The sequence below is a fragment of the Trifolium pratense genome, linkage group LG6 (assembly GCF_020283565.1).
Source record: "Trifolium pratense cultivar HEN17-A07 linkage group LG6, ARS_RC_1.1, whole genome shotgun sequence".
NCBI classification, from domain to species: Eukaryota; Viridiplantae; Streptophyta; class Magnoliopsida; order Fabales; family Fabaceae; genus Trifolium; species Trifolium pratense.
The window spans coordinates 22,536,847-22,555,926 of record NC_060064.1 but is presented as its reverse complement, the minus strand read 5'-3'; the positions used below and the strand labels follow the sequence as shown (position 1 = coordinate 22,555,926).

Genomic DNA, 19,080 nt, shown 5'->3' with positions numbered 1-19,080 from the left:
AAAATTCAAATTCAACGATACATATTAAAACGGTGGTTTTTTTTGGGTACATTGTTTGATCGGTGAGTTTTTGTTTTTTGACAAAAAGAAACTCAATTCATTTCATTAATCAAATAGTTTTCAATACAACGAGAAATCGACTAAAAAAGACGGCGACTAAACATAGAATAAGCCGCCCTTGATAAGGATGAGCAACCATATTCGCTCGTCGCTTTACAAACTTGACCTCAAAGTTGTTATTCAACATAAGTAATTAAATTCTTAATATGAGAAATTAAAATACTAAACTCGGATAATCCATCTTGCCTAGAATGAATAGCATAAACTACTACTTTTAAGCCACTTCGAAGATAACATAGAATAAACCTCTTTGCATCATTTCTTATATTGCTTCTTTTAATTCCCATGGCTTCACACTCTAAAGTGTTGAGCTTGGTATGCATGAGATTAGTTTCCGCAAGTATAAATCATCCTCAGTAGTCGCATAAACATCATCTCCATCCGGTTGCTTCGGCTCATTTATATATAAGAAATATGTAATATATGTCATAACGACACATGTTAAGATTCAAATAAAAAGATATTTTATAGTAATTCATACATCTAATTCACTTTATATATTTATAAAAGTTGAATCTCTATGTTTAATTTTTTTATTTTTTATAAACCATACATATATTCTTTAGTAATAATATTATATATATATATATATATATATATATATATATATATATATATATATATATATATATATATATATTTTATTTTCAGGCCATTTAGAGTACATTTATTTATACTATTTGTAGGTATTGGAGATTGATGAGTGAAATTTTATTTTGTTGAGTTGTGAATAATAAATATGAAGACTCATAACTTATCTCAAAAATATTTAATGGGTTAGTTTTAGTTTAGGACTAATTATTTAAAAGAATTGAGTTTAATTTATGGCAGAAATAATTGTTGGTGAAATTTTAGTTTTAATTACTACTTTCTTTTTCTTGTCTAAGAGTTTTAATTACTTCTCTATTAATTATTTATAATTAATTGATTGATTGTTTCCAATATCAATCACTCCAATGATTAGTTACAAATTAAATACAGATTCACTAAAGATAAAGATTCACTAAAAATTTCCAACAAAATTAGTATAAACAATCGTCAAACATAATGTATTCATAATTTTTCTTTGGAAATAAATAAATAATAGTAAAAAAATAGTCAAAAAAAGAAAAAGAATAGTAAAAAATAAATGATATATAAAGGTGAGTGAGTAAGCTAAAAAGAATTACAGAAAAAGAAAGCACAGAAAAGCTGAAAAGATTGAAGGAGAAGAATGAATATTTGTGATCCTCGTGGATACCAACAACATCCCCTCCACATCAATTTCTCCTCCTCCTCTTCCGCCGCCGTCATTTCCTCCTCCTCCTCCACCACCACACTCTGAATGAATGGGCAACTGCGGTACCAGAGAAGAATCCGCCGTAGTCACCAATGCTCAAGGTCCATCATCTTTCAGATCTACTCTCTCTTCTTCTCCTCCTCCACCATCATCAATTTCAATTTCACTAACTAACTCACATTGTTTTCAATTGCAGTTCAGCAGTTACATCCTGCTGCCGGAGCTAGAAACCAAACCTCCGTCACCGGCGGTACTACTGAGAGAAAAAACTCTAGTCTCCGACATCATCTAACCGATTCCGCTTCGGATCTGAGCGATTCTTGTTCAACACCTCGCTGGAACAACGCTAATAATAACAATACTCTTCTTTATACTCATGTTATAGCTTTCACGCTTTATGAACTCGAAACTATAACGAAGAGTTTTCGTACCGATTATATTTTGGGTGAAGGAGGGTTTGGTACTGTTTATAAAGGCTACATTGATGAAAATGTTAGGGTTGGACTTAAATCGCTTCCTGTTGCTGTTAAAGTTTTGAATAAAGAAGGGCTTCAAGGACATCGAGAGTGGCTTGTGCGTTTTTGTGGTTGTTTTTGGATTTTTTGGTTGTGATTTTGTGCATTTTGTTGATTTTGTTGAATTTGTTTGGTGTAGGCGGAGGTGAATTTTCTTGGACAGCTTAGGCATCCTAATCTTGTGAAGTTGATTGGTTACTGCTGTGAAGATGATCATAGGCTGCTTGTCTATGAATTCATGTTTCGAGGAAGTCTCGAAAATCATCTATTCCGAAGTATGCTTGATTTTCTTTTGTTTTGTTTGATAGTAATAATTTCTTAGGTTTTGTTAGGATTTGAATGAATTGGTCTTGGATCTGAGTGAGTAGGATTTCTTAGTAGTGATGTCAAATAGCACGGCTGCAAAGCAATGCTATAACGTTGGAATTTTTAGAAACCACTATTGTGTTTTGTGATATGCAATTTAGGATTTTGTGTTGTCAAATAATGGCTATAGCACTGCAGTGTAGTGGGGTTTGAACAAACAACTATTTTTTGTAATGTGCGATTGACAATACTGATTCTTAGGTGTTTGACTTTTGAAGAGAGTAATGTATGAATGAATGACCAAACAAATTGAAATGTATTGTAAATGGTGTTGTTTCATGAGTGTTATAAGCTCATGATAAATTTCAAGGTAATGTTTTATGAGATGGAATTAGGAAGAAATTCTCCTAAGTGGACTTTTGGTTGTACTTGTTATGTGTCGGTCAAACATGCTATAAATTGATTATGCATGACAATGCTTATGAAGTTTCTAATGCAAGTGTTGAAATTGATGTGATTTCTTCTGATTCTAGAGAGGATTACTGTTGTACTAGTTATGAAACTAAGTTTTTCTATTTTCTTGCTGTGATTTTACAAATTTCAACTCTATTGACATGAACTTTCCCGTGATTTCCAGAGGCAACTGTTCCTTTATCATGGGGTACAAGAATGATGATTGCTCTTGGTGCTGCCAAAGGACTTGCCTTTCTCCACAATGCAGAAAGGCCAGTAATATATCGCGACTTCAAGACGTCTAATATATTATTGGACTCTGTAAGTTTCTGGTATATTGGAGTTTACTGGCGTGAAGTAAAGTATCTGTTATTTTTTTTATTCACTTTGTGCTGCCTTTGATGCTACAGGACTATACAGCCAAGCTTTCTGATTTTGGTTTAGCTAAAGCAGGGCCTCAAGGTGATGAAACCCATGTATCCACCCGCGTTATGGGTACATATGGTTATGCTGCCCCTGAATATGTAATGACAGGTATGATCTCAGTCTTCCAAACATGCTCAATTTGTAACTAAATGGGGAAAATTTGCCTGTAAGCTTGGATACCATAAAGTTGGTCTTATTCATCTTGTGTTGTGATTTGAGATGGACAGTACATAGACCACATTATGCGACTAAATGTTTTTATCAATCTTTTAATCTCTTTACATAGCTCACAGTTTAAAATGGTTATGTTTTGCTTACATTCACCCATTGAGCATGTCAGATAACACACTTCTGGCCTTTTTGGTGCATGTGCCCTTGTCTATATTGCATATGTTTGAACATGATTGGATGCACATCTAAACTTGGCATATGTGAAAATTTTCAGGCCACCTAACAGCTAGGAGTGATGTATATAGCTTTGGGGTTGTTCTTTTGGAGCTTTTAACAGGACGGAAGTCTGTTGACAAGACCAGACCTGGGAAAGAACAAAGCTTGGTAGATTGGGCACGTCCAAAGCTCAACGACAAAAGAAAGCTCCTACAAATAATCGATCCTAGACTGGAGAATCAATATTCAGTTAGGGCAGCACAGAAAGCATGCAGCCTGGCTTACTACTGTTTAAGTCAAAATCCGAAAGCGAGGCCACTGATGAGTGATGTAGTTGAGACACTGGAACCCTTACAAAGCTCTAGTGTTGGTGCAGATGAAGTCTCATTATCAGGATCAAATAGTGGGAGTGGCGGTCCTTTTGCTATGAATAAAATATCCGACTACCGGATGCGTCACAAGTTTTCAAACAACGTTGGTCCAGGTGCTACATGTCGGTCTCCAAACCCAAATTGCCCAAGAGGTGCTCCTGCAGCATTGCGTGTCAGATGATAATTTCATACTATAAATCTCTATCTGGTGTTCTACTTGTCAAGAAATAGTATTTGCTGTTAAAAATGTTGGTTCACCCTTGTCGTTGTTGCTTTGTAAATGATATATTATGGTGACAAGAAGGCCTGGTTGATGATTTTTGTTTCAATGTTTGGTATTCTGTTAATTTTGATGGGAATTATTGCTTGCCAAAATTTCTGTGTAGTTATAATCATGGTTGCATCAGAACTAATATAACTGGTTCCTCACAACAGGTGCATAAGAGGTTCCCTGAGCCTGCAAGTCTACTGGTTTTTTTTATTGTTAGGTAGACTGATTGTAAGACAGTCTTATCATGTTTTAACATTCTTATATCCATTCCAGGTAGATTGACTGAACTCTGCTGCTTTTTTCAAGTAGCCTGTTGGATTTTCAAACTTGGAAGGCAAGGAAAATTATTATAATTTACACATTATCTACCAAAATATTTAAAGGATTTAATTCATATGCATCAATAGTATAAAAATATATGATTCAATGTGTGAAAAAATTTATATAGTCCCTCGTGAGTCAATTACATTATCTTGATATTAAACATTACAAGGATGTGAAAATAAATTAGTCATTTTCACTGACTAAAATTTATCCACTCATCTCTAGGGATGTAAACGGTTGACAATAATTCAAACCGATACAAAATAGTAGTTAAATTGGTTTGAATTTTGTGGATTTTTTTTAGTGAAACTCCGGTTGAAGAATGTTTTGATTTTGTTCGGTTTAATATACTGAATTTAGACATTAGCAAGAGTTAATTTTTTATTTTGTATCAACTTTGCGACTCTTACAGAAAAAAGGTGCTTTGTGTCAAAAAAAAAAAAAGAAAAAAGGTGCTAATAATTTAGAATTTAGTCAGGGTTTAAAAGATATAAGTAAAATGAGCAATAATTGCCCTACCAAAAAATCAAATTTGACCTATTCTAAACAGTACGTCCTTTGTGAAGCTCGTTAACCTTTTAAACTCAATCATTTGACTAAAACTAATTTACAAACATATAAATAATACATATTTTTAAGATAATAGTACTACTTATAAAGTGTGAAAATAAAAGGAATGGTTTAAATCTTGAGATTGATTTTGTATATCATAAAACGGTTATCCAAACCTGTAAAATTTATCAGGTTATTATTAGGTTTGCATGTTTGTTTTGGTTCACACCAATTAAATTTAGATTGGAATCTAAAATTTTACTATGTTTTGTTTTTCACACGCTAACTAACATCCCTGTGAAACAAGTGAAACAAATAACAAAAAAGTTTATCTACCGTATAATTTGTCATAAAAAATAACAATCTGACATTTCCAAAAAAGCAATAATACACTGTACGATGTTATTGTAAAGAGAGAAAAATAGTACTAATAATAATAATATGGATGGTGACATTTATGTTCATCTTGAAGCATAAGCTGATCATTCTCATTCACCAACATGATCAACCATTCCTAAAACTAATTAAAAATGACTTAGCTAACAACAATTTTCAGCTAACAAACACTTACATATTCATATGCTCAAATATAAGTAAATTATCAATTTAATAAATAATAAATCAGAGACGCGAACCACGAGGCCTAACTCGTGCTCATAGCTGAACAAAACTGTCATTTACTCCACAAACAAAAATTAAAAAACAACAAAAAAGAGATAGATAAGATAGATAAATATGGAGTTTGTATGAAATCTTGGTGATGACCCCCCAATGTTTATGTCTCCAAATGACAGACATAAATCAGTCTCCAGACACGTGAGTCTTGCTCTCATAGTATTTTTTCTCACTTTCACCCTTCTTCTCATTGCGTTTCTGCATGCAAACAAAGAGTAAATAAAAAGTAAGAAACAAAGTGTGAGAGAGAGAATAACAAAAGAGACAAACTTGCAGACACACATGTGTTCATGATGAAAACGAGAAATTCTAGACATGTATTTCCAAGCTTCATGCACATGGTGCAAAGGAGGTGCAACCTAATGGGAAGTAATGAGCCTAAAATCTTGCAGAAGATCTTGCAAAAAGGTCTTTTTGGTTGGAGAAAAAAGATTTCGATATCCAACTCAGACATTGGGCTCAAGTGGTTAATGAGCTCCCTCTAGGACGAGTCGTTCGGGAGAACCCAAGTTCGATTCCTGGTGGAAACAATTCTTGGCCAGACTTTACTTACCTCGCAGCCGAATTATGGAATACTGGGACCCTTCCCTCGAGAACTAGAGGGTTAAAACACGAAGAAAAAAAAAATTCAATATCCATTTTGTAATTTTTAATTTCAAAAGGACACATTTTTTTCATTATGTTTCTGTGTTAATACTAATATTTAAAGAGTAAATAGGACCTGCACAGTGTGTGTAGAATTTTACACCGACAATCAATCACAATTCGGCAATAGAAAAACCACTTTTATTAAAAAAGTGTCAAATGTGATGTGGCAAATTGAAGAGTTGTGATTGGATGTCAGAGTGCATATCTATTAGATTTTATTTTTTTTGTTTACAATGAGTTGGGGATCGAACCCAGACCTCTAGCATACTACCCAAACCCCTCACCACTAGACCAAACCTAGTGGCTTATATCTATTAGATTTACTTTTAAAACAAAAAGTAAAATAAAAACAAACTAGTAGTTTTATAATTAGAAATTAAAACCGATTTTTTTTTTAAAAGACCATCTACAAAACTTCGCAAGAAAAATACAATGAAAGGGGTAAAAGAAGAACATAATGTGTGCCAAGGAAAGTGAGGACAAAACATTCCCAAAGAAGAAGAAAACCATACTCTACAAGGGCAAACAATAGTTGTGAAAGTGATATACTATCTTACTATCTTCCATTCAGTACAAGATTTCATAGTTGAAAGTGATATACTAACTACAAAGCACTTTCAAAATCTTCCGAAAGACGCAACTTATACAAAACCGGAAACATACATGAACACGGATGATGGAAGGACAATTGACAATGCAAAACTAAAAATAATTGATTCATTTCATCTAAAGCGGAAAGTGCGTGATATCAATTACTCATAAGTAAATTAATAATTGACATTATATGTACATGCATAACTAATTATGGATGTGATGGGGATATTAACCATTAATTTTCTCATTTTACTAAACTACTCACTTTAGATGAGTCAATTCCAAATATAATATATTTTTGGCCATCCAGTGTTTATGGCGGATGGCCAAAAATCCGCCATATAAACAAGCCATTGCGGCCTATGGCGCTGCCATGGTAGGCATCTCGACAAATTTGCCTACGGCTGCTCCGTTATCAACTCCAAGCAAATCAGCCAACTGCCCCATTATCAAGTTGAAGCAAGTCGGCCAACCATAACTAACTAAACTGTATTAGCACAATTTTGCAGAGCATGCATCATCCCAAAATGAAGAATAGTCAAACCTTATCCCACTAGATGGGTTTAGGTACATAGATTTTGATGCTATTGAGCTCTATCAAACGCTAAATTTTCACTAAAACCATTGAGATCGAAGTCATATTTTATGATTTCTACTACATAGATCTACTGCTTTAGTCTTCCTTCACTCCTTTCAATACTCCTTGATCGCTTTTCTCACTATCTCCTCAGTAAGTGCCACTTCAACATCTTGATGCCAAGTCTCAAACAAGGTACTTATAAAAAATTCAAGAAGAGAAGCATACTCTTTGACAACAAAACGATATATAGCTTTGCGTTAAGACGTGTCTTGGCTCGGCACACAAAGATCTTATTTTTAATATAATTAGAATAACTAACTAATAGTTTTGATAAAAAAAAATGCTAACAGTCTAAAAGTGACGATGAGAAAATGATAATCCCGAGAACGAGACTCCAACAGTATGAACTAACAAAACAAAAATGACAAGATCTGAACATACCTGGTATGCCTCATGATTTGATACAATCCTCCTAATTATTGTAGTAGTTGTTATATCTAAGGGACTATCTAAAATTTGGAATATGCCCAGGCTAATAGGAACAGCATATGGATTTGATTGTTCCTGCATGAAAATCAATGTCAATAAAACTAATAAGGAGGGAAAGCTTCAAGTGTAGAAGCAATTTAATACCCTCTTATAATAGAAGTATTAATCATAAATATGTCATTGGAGAAGAAAAGTATACAAATTACCTTCTGAAAATCAGTATTTTCTGCAGTGGTTCCATGGACAACTAATGAGATGTTAAATGTTGTGATCTGCATTCAAAGAATTTAAACTGTGTCACATCACAACAATCGACGACTCAATTAGTTAATAGCAGAACACAAAACAGTTTGTTTGAGTGGAGCATGTTCCGAATGAATCAACCAATAAATTACCACCAAATCTGTTTAACCCATTATTCAGGTCAGGTACATTGCTTCATTCATAACTAACAAAAGAAACTAATTTTAGCAATATTTGGATTTTGGTTTAAGTGAAACCAATATTTGGATTATAGCATTATAAAATAGGATCAACTTTTTTTTTTTTACGGTAAAAAATAGGATCAACATAAAAGAGATATTTCATGTGTTAATTATTATGTAGTTTACAAATTTAGAACTTCAAAATAAAATTTGTTTTAATTAGTAATATATCCATTATGTATAAAGTCAATAGTTCAAGAATGTTTATAGCAATAGAAAGGAATCGTCATATACAAAGAAAAATAAAATCAGCAAGAAAATATTAGACTAACCATATCCTTGGAAACTTCCCATGGTGCACCAATTATAACCTCATCCACATAGCGACATGCTAAGACACTAAGACTTCTTTCATGAAGACTCATGATGGGACGATGCAATCCCCTAGTTGCACTGCAGCCAAAAAAATTCAAACATTGTCATGTCACCATGGCGCTCAAACCATAGATGCTCAAGTTATGCTAAATACATTGCGTAACTTTCAATAAATAATGTAAAGCAAAGTTTTGCTTTAGCAGTGACACAAGCTCGGTAACCGTGGAGCATCACCCAAATACCATATAAATGCAATAAGCAAATTAAAGAGAATGTAATTAACAAGCAGTCACCGGGCCAATATTGCATATGAATCAGTGTTGTCAATTGCAGATTGCAAAAAATAGCAGTTTGTTCAAATTCCACTATGGCGCTACACAAGAATGCTTAAGCGCTGCTATTTTACAATATTTTGTACTAAATAGTGTGTAGAACAATACTCCCTCCGTGACACTTTATAAACAAAAATCCACTTTCTAGGTTCATTGGTTTTTTCATATTCCTCTATGCAATAGCGCTATAGCTGCTGCTAGTTAACAACACAGATATGAATGTGAGAAATCTGTCATCTGCCCTCATATCCAGCTTGTTGGGAGTACCCTTCAGAGGTTTAAGAGGCTGAAGCAACTCTAACATGAGATACTCCTCGATTGAAGGTTACGAAAATTGATAAGTCTATAAGAGCTTGGGGAACCCTCCTTAATAACTAGCTATCAAAGGGGAAGCACTAAGCCACTTAAATACTCCACCGAGCATCTCATAATACTCGATGTGGGACTTGGGCACCCAATAATACCCAAGTTTCTATAAAAATCAATGCCTCCATAACCGGTTCTTAAAAAATTCTGTCTGTTTGCGATGCACACTCAGTTGTCCCTTTTTGTCCCCATCTATCCACCCTCCCTTTCTGTTTTTCCTGTTAACCAAATAAGGACAGATCGGGGCTATCTCTGTAGTGTTTTTTCTTTTACTTGCATCCCAGACCCACCCTTCTTTGTAAACCATGGCCCATAACAGAAACACATGCTTCTGTTTTTTCACTGCAACAGCACAAGCACTTTTTTGGTGTAGCATAAAGAGCGATGACTTTGTTTTCGTATTACCCACTAGCACAAACTTATTGATGTTGTAATGCTTGTATTACAAGGGTCGACCGATGATAGATACCTAACTAAATGCTGTGCAAGATATAGAAACAGAAATTTGCCGTCTATTACTCCTGAGTTCTGTATTTCAACACAAGCTTACAAACTATTCAGATGCTTTTCTTCAGCATGTTCAGCACCTGTGAATTGCTATTCAGCTGAGTATTATTCTCCCCTAGTTTACATGATTACGAGTGATATAGCTCAAGCTTCCATAATTACGATATAAAGTTATATTTTTCCGTCTTTCTGATTTTACATTAGAGTTTGTGATTATTAGAAGTTTGATATGTTAAAAAAATGGTTCAATTATGTTACTTTCGTATCGGTGTCTGTAATATATTCTATTTCTTTATACATAGCCAGCTGTATCTGACATTTGCACAACACCATCCAACCATAATTTCATTGCAGATTTTTGGCTTGCTTCCATGAACTTTTGGTAACACTGATACCAAGTACAAATTATTTTCAACATAAAAGGTAGGAAAAAGAAAGATGTAAAAGGTTTGTAACCTGACTGTCTGATCTGTGTGTATTCCAACAAGAAGAAAATCTCCACGATCCCTAGCAAGCCTCAAGATCTATATAAAATGAAGATCAGTTAATAAAAGGCACAATATCCAGCTACACATCCATTTAAACAAATGCGATGGTAGCAGCAGCATAGAGACAAAAAAATATTACAACATTCTAGTACAGTCTCGTCTCGTATATAAGCAAACAAAAATAAAAACTACCTCACACCCCTTTAGGAAATGTGGTTAATCTCATTGATTTTTCTCAAAATAATAACAAAAGTAATTGTATGATATTAATGTAGTTAATCTCATTAAATTTTCTCAAAATAATAACAAAAGTAATTGTATGATATTAAATTTTAGCGCATGGGAATTTGTTTCATGATATTAAAAGAGTTACTGAAAAGTAAAATCTTAACTAATTAAAGCCTTTTAAATTTTGCTTATATTTTAGATTACAGAATATATTTTTTTTGTTGCTTATATTTGAGACCGGAGGGAGTATTCTGGTATGATAAGGAAAAATAGAAGGCTTTAAAAAAGACTTTTTTTAATAAAAGTTATTTTTTCATACAATAATTCGAAACTAGTGGGCTCTATGCAACAGACATAAAGGTTATATATAACCAGCAATATCTGGATCTTGTTAGAGAGAGGTGTTGCTATCGTAATCCTTTCCATTCCTCTCCATCTCTATCCCATATACCATACAACCATGGACTCCTTCCTATTTCCCACATGACACTATTCCTTCCTGAAATCACCACTTTAAGCAACTTCAGTAATGAATGACCGTGTTTGAAATAAAATAACCAGTAACACGATTCCGGGGATGACTAAGGAACCCCAAAGACATCATCAAGAACGCCATCTATCAAAGGATAGACCACTGATTGAAGCTCCCAGCAAAGTACGGTCATGAGGCGATAAGATTAAGATGTTCAAATAGTCAACTAAAACATGTGATGTTGTAGCAACCTACAATTGCACTGTGGTTTACCCTCCTTACAAACTCCTATCTAATAACCAAAACATGTTATTTTATATTGCCAGAGATAACAGTTTGGCAAATGGCAACAAACCATTGAATAAGAACACGAAAAGACAGGGAGATCGGTTACCTTATATTCTATTCTTACTACAAAACTAGCATTTGACAAACATGATACATGTTTGGAATTTGGATTAGCTCACTTTTGCATCAAAACAGCTTATAATCAATGTGTGTAATGAGGTTGCTTTTGAACCAAAAGCCTATTTTTAGGTAGATCAACCAAACCCAAAATGCTATAGGATATGTGGTGAATTATTAAGCAATTATGAAATAAGGTATGCAAACAATACCTCCACATGTCCAGCATGAAAGAGATCAAAAGCTCCATCTATATATACAATGCGCGCATCAGGTCCTGGACTCTGGAACAGCAAACATGACGAATCAATTAATATGTGATACGAAGAAGTTACTGAAATTCACATAATTCTAATTTGGAGAAAAACATTGCACCATCTATAAGTAGCAAAAAATCAATATATTTGTGTAAGCAATGAGGAGAAATAAATTATCCGTGAAAACTCAATCACAGGTGTAATAATGTTGAGGTGACAAAATCAGTAAGTTATACAGAAAGATATGTCCAGAAAAAATGTGATCACGAGTTCAGATCAACCCATGAACCCAAACGAAAGATATACCTAAGAAATAAATTCCCAGAGGGTTGAGTATGCTACATTCATCACTAGGTTTGAACTTGTATGTATGCACCGATTCTACTGTTTTCCAATTTTTTACAACTTGATGTCATACTCTATAGTTAACTATACTTTATTGCATCCTTTCAAAACAAACTCCACCCGACATAGGTATACTTGGCCATTGGTTAAACCTTGAATCATCAATCATTCCCTTTACTACCAACCTATTATCATTTGCTACCAACTTAATGCCCAACACCCAGCCCTAGAAACATGGCTAAATTTTTTATATTCCCAAGGCCTTTGGCTCCCTAATCAGTTGATTTTCCAGCAACACGATGATTGCTTTTCTAAGACCCTAGTCCCTATAATAACAAGTTCATAAAACAAGCCAGATTAAATCTTGGTGAGTGATCCGATTGACAAGGACATAAGCAAGTCAACAGTAAATGCCGAAATACTCAATCCAGTTGACCAATATCACGAGGTGAAACATAGACAATTCAAACATCACAATGATTAAAGGATGCAAAGCAAACATAATTTAGGTAAGAAACAGTGTTGTTAAAATAGCGGCGCTACAAGGCTATTGCATATCGAAATTCGAACAAATCGCTATTGTTCTGTGATACACTATTTAGTACAATATAATATGAAATATTGGCTATAGCTATAGCACTGTTGCATAGCGGAATTTGAACAAACAACTATTTCCCGCAAGCGGCAATTGACAACACTGATAAGGAAGTTGATAACAAGCTTACACTCAGTTGGAAATCAGAATGAAGAATTTACATAAACATACCCTCCCGTTTGAGAACTGAACAATTCTACGAGATGTAGGCAGAAAATGAGATACACGAGTTCCACTAGAAACAACACCAACACTATCATCAAACTTCTGACCACGGCCATTGCTGAACTGTCTTTGTAAAGAAGAATGATTATGACTGTCAGTAATAGTCCTTTCTCTTACGCAGAGAAGCATTCGACCTGCGCATGAAAATGTTCTATAACATTAGTTATACATTTTATATGTATTCTGGATTAATCAACCATATCATCCTCCTAAAAATAAAACACAAGATGCAGCATAGAATATAAAAAATAACGTGTAGCAATTCTTCCTGTCCTATATGCTTATCTAAAATAGTACGATTACAACTCCCTTGCAACGACCAGCAGGGTGCATTGGTTTTTTCACCATCTTTTCTACGATAGGTGCTACCTCAACTCTGTTAATGTTGTCATTTCTAATCTTGTCCAAGTCTTACCACACATCCAACACAACATTCTTATCTCTACTACACTTATTTTATTGCGGCGTTAGTTTTTTACCGCTCAACAGAAAATGATAGTGCCTCTATGCAATAATTTATGAAAATGCCATACAACAGAGAAATAACATGCCGAATAGCACTACTACCAAATGAAGAAATGTTACTTCATTTGGAAACTATAAAGCGCGAACACTCCTCAGATTAGGCATGTCCTGGTGTAGGACACGCGTTGGTGTCGACAATGACATGACACGTAAATTGAATCGTGTCATTTTCTTAAATTGTTATCAGTGTTGACACATGTCAATATCCGTGTTGCATTTGGTGTCCGTGCTTCATAGTTTGAAAGTAAGCACAGCATAACATGGTAAGACTACTAACCAACGATATCAGTGCTGGAAACTCCTTCAGTGCGCTTAATCTGTTTATAACGGCCAGCCTTTTTGGCATGAGCATACGCATCAGTTCCATCAGGAAGAACACAAGGATCATCTCCATGAATAATGTAATCTATATTGTACTCATCAAAAAGCTTCTTCATGAATTCCTCAGTTATGGCATATGGAGCTTCAGGAATAACCTCATCAACCCACTTCACAGCATTCACCATAATCAACCTATCATGATACAAACAATCATAACCACATAAAAATCACAAATGCCAAATCTGAAGTGAGTTTAACTTCGATACGCTGTCAGTATAAAACATTTTACTCAACAAATCACAATCAATCATATTTTCCGCCGACATTGTATATGAATTAAATCAATCATAAATTCATTTAAACAAATACCATATTTTATATATTATAAAAAAAAAAAAAAAAACACATATATACCATGTTAGTACAATCAATTCAAAAGATGAAAACCACATCAAAACTATACAAATCAATAAAAAATAATTAATAATTAAATTGAAATAAAGGGGAAAAGGGGGCAAGAGAAATGAAAAACATAAAACATAAAAAAATGGAAATTGAAAAATTAGACCTTTCATGTAAAGGGGTAACAGGAGGACCCTTATTAGCAATAATTTCATCATCACTAACAACACCAACAATTAATTGATCACCAAGAGCACGAGCCTGACGCAAAGCATTACAATGACCATAATGCATCATATCAAAACAACCATCCATATAAACACGAATCGGTTTTTTGTTACGTCTTCTATTGTTACTCCATAAACCAAATGGACCACCAGAAGATGAATATAGACCCAATAGTGATACACCAACGATCATAACTCCGACAACCCACTTCACCGCCGCATGTTTTTCCGATAACAATTCAACACTGTTACTACCCATTTCTTCTTCTTCCTCCTCTTTTTTCACTCACAGAATTTTCTTCTGGTTTTTCCTCATTCGCAGGAATAAGAATAAACGTGTAGCGAATTGTAAAAGCAAAATATTCGCTTTTGGATTGGATGAATAATAGTACAAGAATTTTTCTTTTTCAGGTTATTATTGTTTGTTACATCAAAAAATATAGAACTGGGCCACAAAAGTGAGATAGATAGAAACCGACATCATTGTAGAGGAAGTTTTCTCTCCCGAACCCCCTCATTTCTTTTCTACCCCCCAAAAATCTCATTTTGCCCCTTGCGGTATGAAATTTTTTTGCCAACAAACTTCGGTTTATATAAACCGAAGTTTTTAAACATGGAAAAAAAGTTCGGTTTATATAAACCGAAATAACATATACCCCCAAAAAGAAGGAAAATTTATGTGAAAATTCGTGTAGAGCTACCTGTGGTAAATTTATCATATCTCTCTGAATATAGGTCGTATGCTAATGATTTTTAATCCAGTGTAAAGAAGACAAACTTTACTACAAGATTGACACCAGAATTATTAAATTTCATTAAGTATAGTATGAGAAAATCTACCTACAAGTTTGAGAAAAGTTTCTGAAAATGTTGTAGAGATACCTGTGGTAAATTTATCATAGCTCTTTGAATATAAGTCGTATGCTAATAATTTTTTATCCAGTATAAAGAAGACAAAATTTACTACAATATTGACACCGGAATTGTTAAACTTCATTAAGTATAGTATGAGAAAATCTACCTACAAGTTTGAGAAAAGTGTATGCTCTGTTTCTGTACCAGTACCCATTATTTCGTCAAACTGAACCAATTGGATAGTTAACCCTCAAAAAAAAAATTATATTTGTATTCTTGACACCCTAAGCTTTCCAACGAGTGGTCATTTACTCAAATCGGACATCATTTAGTATTTCAAATAAATTGTGGAAGTTGAGGGTCTCATGCAGAATTTATGCAGGAAAGCTGGAAAAAATTTTGGAACACAATATTTCGGTTTATATAAACCAAAATTTTTTAGCATGACAAAAAAATTCGGTTCGTATAAACCGAAGTACCCCAAGGGCAAAAACGGAAATTCAGGGGGTAGAAAAGAAATGAGGGGGTCGGGAGAGAAACCATCATTGTAGAGACATACACACCACACAGGCCATTGTTTGTATCCAGTCTCTCTCATATGTCGGCCCATTCTACTACTATGTATTTTTCCTTTGAAAAATTTATACTATTATTATTTATTTTTTTCGTAGATGAAGTGACAATTACGACTAGAAACTTACATGTTGGGTCTTAAGTTTGAGTCCGGTGAAAATGTCTAGTCTAATAATATTGGTATTTGTCAATTGAGTTAGGTTTATATTCGTAATGTATTGGATATACTAAGACTCTCTCTTATATATTATTTGATTCGATTAATTTATTCTTAGGCGACGTAAGGTTAATTATACAAAATTAAATTCGAGCAATTACCCGAGTCTCATATTATTATATATGCATCGCCATTACCAATCAAAGGATTGGGAAGACTCACTGTCTTATTGAGCTTGATTGAAAAGTGGTGGTGCATCATCCTTATTGAGAAAGTAATCAATATGCAAATGCTCTAGCTAATATTTATTGTGCTTTTTTTTTTTGAAAAAAATATTTATTGTGCTTTGATCACTGATATTTACGTTTATGCAAATGCTCATAGCATGCATGACTTTGATACCACTTGTGCTATCCATAGACAAAATCAACAACATACACAAGGAGTTAACCAGCATAATAGATTGAATCTAGCAAAGAGGTTAGTGTTACGCAGTGTGATAAGTCAATAGTAAACTTGTGACTAAAAAAGGTGTCCACATTTAATATCCCACATTGGCTTAAATATGATTACCTAAAATTTCAATGAAAAAAAAAAGGATTAAAGTAAAACATATGTTACATAAATCATTTCAAAAGAAAAATTGTGACTAAACAAAACAAAAAATATATATTGATGAACACTATAAATTAATGTTCATTTTTTATTTGTCAAAAAAAAAATTATTATTATTATTATTTCAATTCATAAAAACTAAATTAGATTAATTCTCAAAATGCATAAAATCCTCATAGAATTATTAGAAAAAATAAAAGTTAAATAAATCATATAGACTAAAGTTTAACGGCCATATCCCCAAAAAAAAAAGAAAGTGTTTCCTCTTCGCGTCCCCTTTTCACGTGTCCTGCGAAATTCTAGAAATGTCCTGCTTAAACTCTAGAATGCGAACATGTTTTGCATCCTAGAAGCCGAATGTGGATAAATGCACATGCATTTCCCAACGTTCAAACCTGTCACGCCCCTATATAAAACTATTGGCTAAATTGCATTTTAGGCCTTTAACTTTCACAAACTTGCGATTTTGTCCTCTTAACTTTCATAATAGCACGTTTGAACCCTGGATGTTCACAAAATTATGATTTTGTACATGTAATATTACTTTTTTACAATATAATTTTTGTTTATTATTTGATTCTAAATTATTTGATTGAGATTTATTTTATTCTCCTTTTTTTTTTACCCAGAGTCGTCTCCCACTTATATGTGTGAGTAACAACAAGAAATTAACAAGTTGAGTATTGCATATGGCCATTTTCTTTGAAGATGTCATAAGATGTACAAGACTGGAAGACCTATACACCACCATTTATAGATTTCTCTATCTTGCCCTACTATATGGTTTTGTAGAGAGGTGGCACGCGAGGAGACCAACAACTTTCATCTACCGATTGGGGAGATGACAGTGACACTAGATGATGTGTCTTGTCTGTTGCATCTCCCCATTCTTGGACCACACGAACAATCTATACTCATCCTTAAATGACACGACAACCGGTTGACCAACAAGGCGATCGTCTGTTATACACATGGTCACTGCGCTTAGTTATATGAGGTGGTATTTCGTTATGTGATCTTAAAGTTTGAAGGAGATAGCCAAATACATGTGAGGAATAGACTCTTATGGAGGAGGATGAGGAAGAAAGGGAGGGCAAAGCAGCTAATCTAGTCCCTACTGATCGATCATTGCTTTTTTATCTGTTGCATGTGTTGATTTACTTTTGTATGAGGAAATTATTTTGAGGTATTTGAATATTTTTCTATGAAATTATTTTGCATCTAACTAATGTTTTTTCACCACCAGTATCCGGCGCACTGAGCCATTTAATCTGGTTTGGAGGTCTGTTTTGACATCAGGTGGTTCTAACCTTCTCTTGATAGCAGTTGTGGATAATCAAACCGTGATATTCTCTATAAGTTCAACGTCAATCACCATTGAACCAACTGACGATGAATTATTTAACACTAATTTTCATCACTACATAATCAAACACACAATTATTATTTTTGATATAGCAAACCCACACTTATCTAATCTAATACATCTTAAAAGAAAAAGGCACATTAAAGAGGAAATCCAAGAAACAAGAGGCAAGGAAACAAAACATTATATGAAGAAGTCATAAATAATTATATGCATTTGACAGGTAAAAGACGAAAGAGTTAGTAGAAAAGTGAAAGTGGCTCATAGCTAAGGCCAAAAAACATGCTGCAAGCAACTTAGCTTTAAAAGCAAAGACAAAACATGTATCTCATCAATCTATCGAGAAACTCTCTTAATTATTCACTACTATAGATGATGCTACTTTGTATTAGGGATGCTCCACCACTCTAGACATAATATCTGGGGAAGGGATAGGGAGAAAGGAAAGATATGGCATTGATGTTCCCCCTTGGGTTGAATCCAATATTGGAAAAATTTGCAACCAATCAATTCAGACCTAAAATTCCATGAGAAAAATTGATTTTCAAAATTGTTATCACATGATGTGATTTTAAAATAAATTTTATTTCATTTTGAGGGGTTGGGTAGATTAACTAGACTGAGCTAAATGTTATAAGAGTTTGAAACACCCGCCATTCAGGTTCGAGAGAGGAGTGATCGCTCCTCTCGTGGAACAAACATATATTTTAGTAATTGTCAAATTGTGATTTTAAAAAAATATATAAAATCTAAAGTGATCAAAACTGTCGAAATTAAATTTGTGCAAAAATAAATCTGTTTTCAAATCTGTCATTGTATTCTCAAACATGTATTTTGAAGTAATTTTTACTTTCTTTAAAATAAATTATTCTTGACAAAAAAAACTAAATTATTGTTTAACCACTTGATTTCATTAAAGAAATGTTATCGAGAAATATATTGATCTATTTGGTTACTAAATTGTTAGGAATATCCTTAAAAGCTGTTTAATTTTAAAATTTTAAATATAAATATAAATAGATGTTGTTT

General features: G+C 33.6%; 2 protein-coding genes across 2 annotated transcripts; one reads left to right on the top strand and one right to left on the bottom strand.

Annotated features, from left to right (window-relative positions):
• The first annotated feature begins 1,282 nt into the window (after positions 1 to 1,282).
• LOC123892813 (probable serine/threonine-protein kinase PBL8) lies at positions 1,283 to 4,232 on the top strand. Its single transcript, XM_045942685.1, has 6 exons — positions 1,283 to 1,500; positions 1,596 to 1,972; positions 2,054 to 2,189; positions 2,858 to 2,994; positions 3,084 to 3,207; positions 3,545 to 4,232. Exons 1-6 carry the CDS (start codon positions 1,449 to 1,451, stop codon positions 4,036 to 4,038), a joined length of 1,320 nt encoding a protein of 439 aa, XP_045798641.1. The 5' UTR covers positions 1,283 to 1,448; the 3' UTR covers positions 4,039 to 4,232.
• Positions 4,233 to 5,347: 1,115 nt separating this feature from the next.
• LOC123892812 (ethanolamine-phosphate cytidylyltransferase-like) lies at positions 5,348 to 14,919 on the bottom strand. The gene is made up of 9 exons (XM_045942684.1): positions 14,425 to 14,919; positions 13,813 to 14,048; positions 12,957 to 13,144; positions 11,801 to 11,872; positions 10,452 to 10,519; positions 8,748 to 8,868; positions 8,197 to 8,262; positions 7,943 to 8,065; positions 5,348 to 5,877 (listed from the first exon to the last, which is right to left on the bottom strand). Exons 1-9 carry the CDS (start codon positions 14,742 to 14,744, stop codon positions 5,806 to 5,808), a joined length of 1,266 nt encoding a protein of 421 aa, XP_045798640.1. The 5' UTR covers positions 14,745 to 14,919; the 3' UTR covers positions 5,348 to 5,805.
• Positions 14,920 to 19,080: the final 4,161 nt, after the last annotated feature.

Excerpts from the sequence above, each read along its gene's own strand:
- LOC123892812 (XM_045942684.1), bottom strand. The coding sequence starts at position 14,744 with ATGGGTAGTAACAGTGTTGAATTGTTATCGGAAAAACATGCGGCGGTG. Across the intron at positions 11,873-12,956 it reads TTCAGTTCTCAAACGGGAGG|AGTCCAGGACCTGATGCGCG; the intron begins GTATGTTTATGT and ends TTGCTGTTCCAG. Across the intron at positions 8,869-10,451 it reads CACACAGATCAGACAGTCAG|TGCAACTAGGGGATTGCATC; the intron begins GTTACAAACCTT and ends TTTTGGCTGCAG.
- LOC123892813 (XM_045942685.1), top strand. The coding sequence starts at position 1,449 with ATGGGCAACTGCGGTACCAGAGAAGAATCCGCCGTAGTCACCAATGCT. Across the intron at positions 1,973-2,053 it reads AAGGACATCGAGAGTGGCTT|GCGGAGGTGAATTTTCTTGG; the intron begins GTGCGTTTTTGT and ends TGTTTGGTGTAG. Across the intron at positions 3,208-3,544 it reads CCCTGAATATGTAATGACAG|GCCACCTAACAGCTAGGAGT; the intron begins GTATGATCTCAG and ends GAAAATTTTCAG.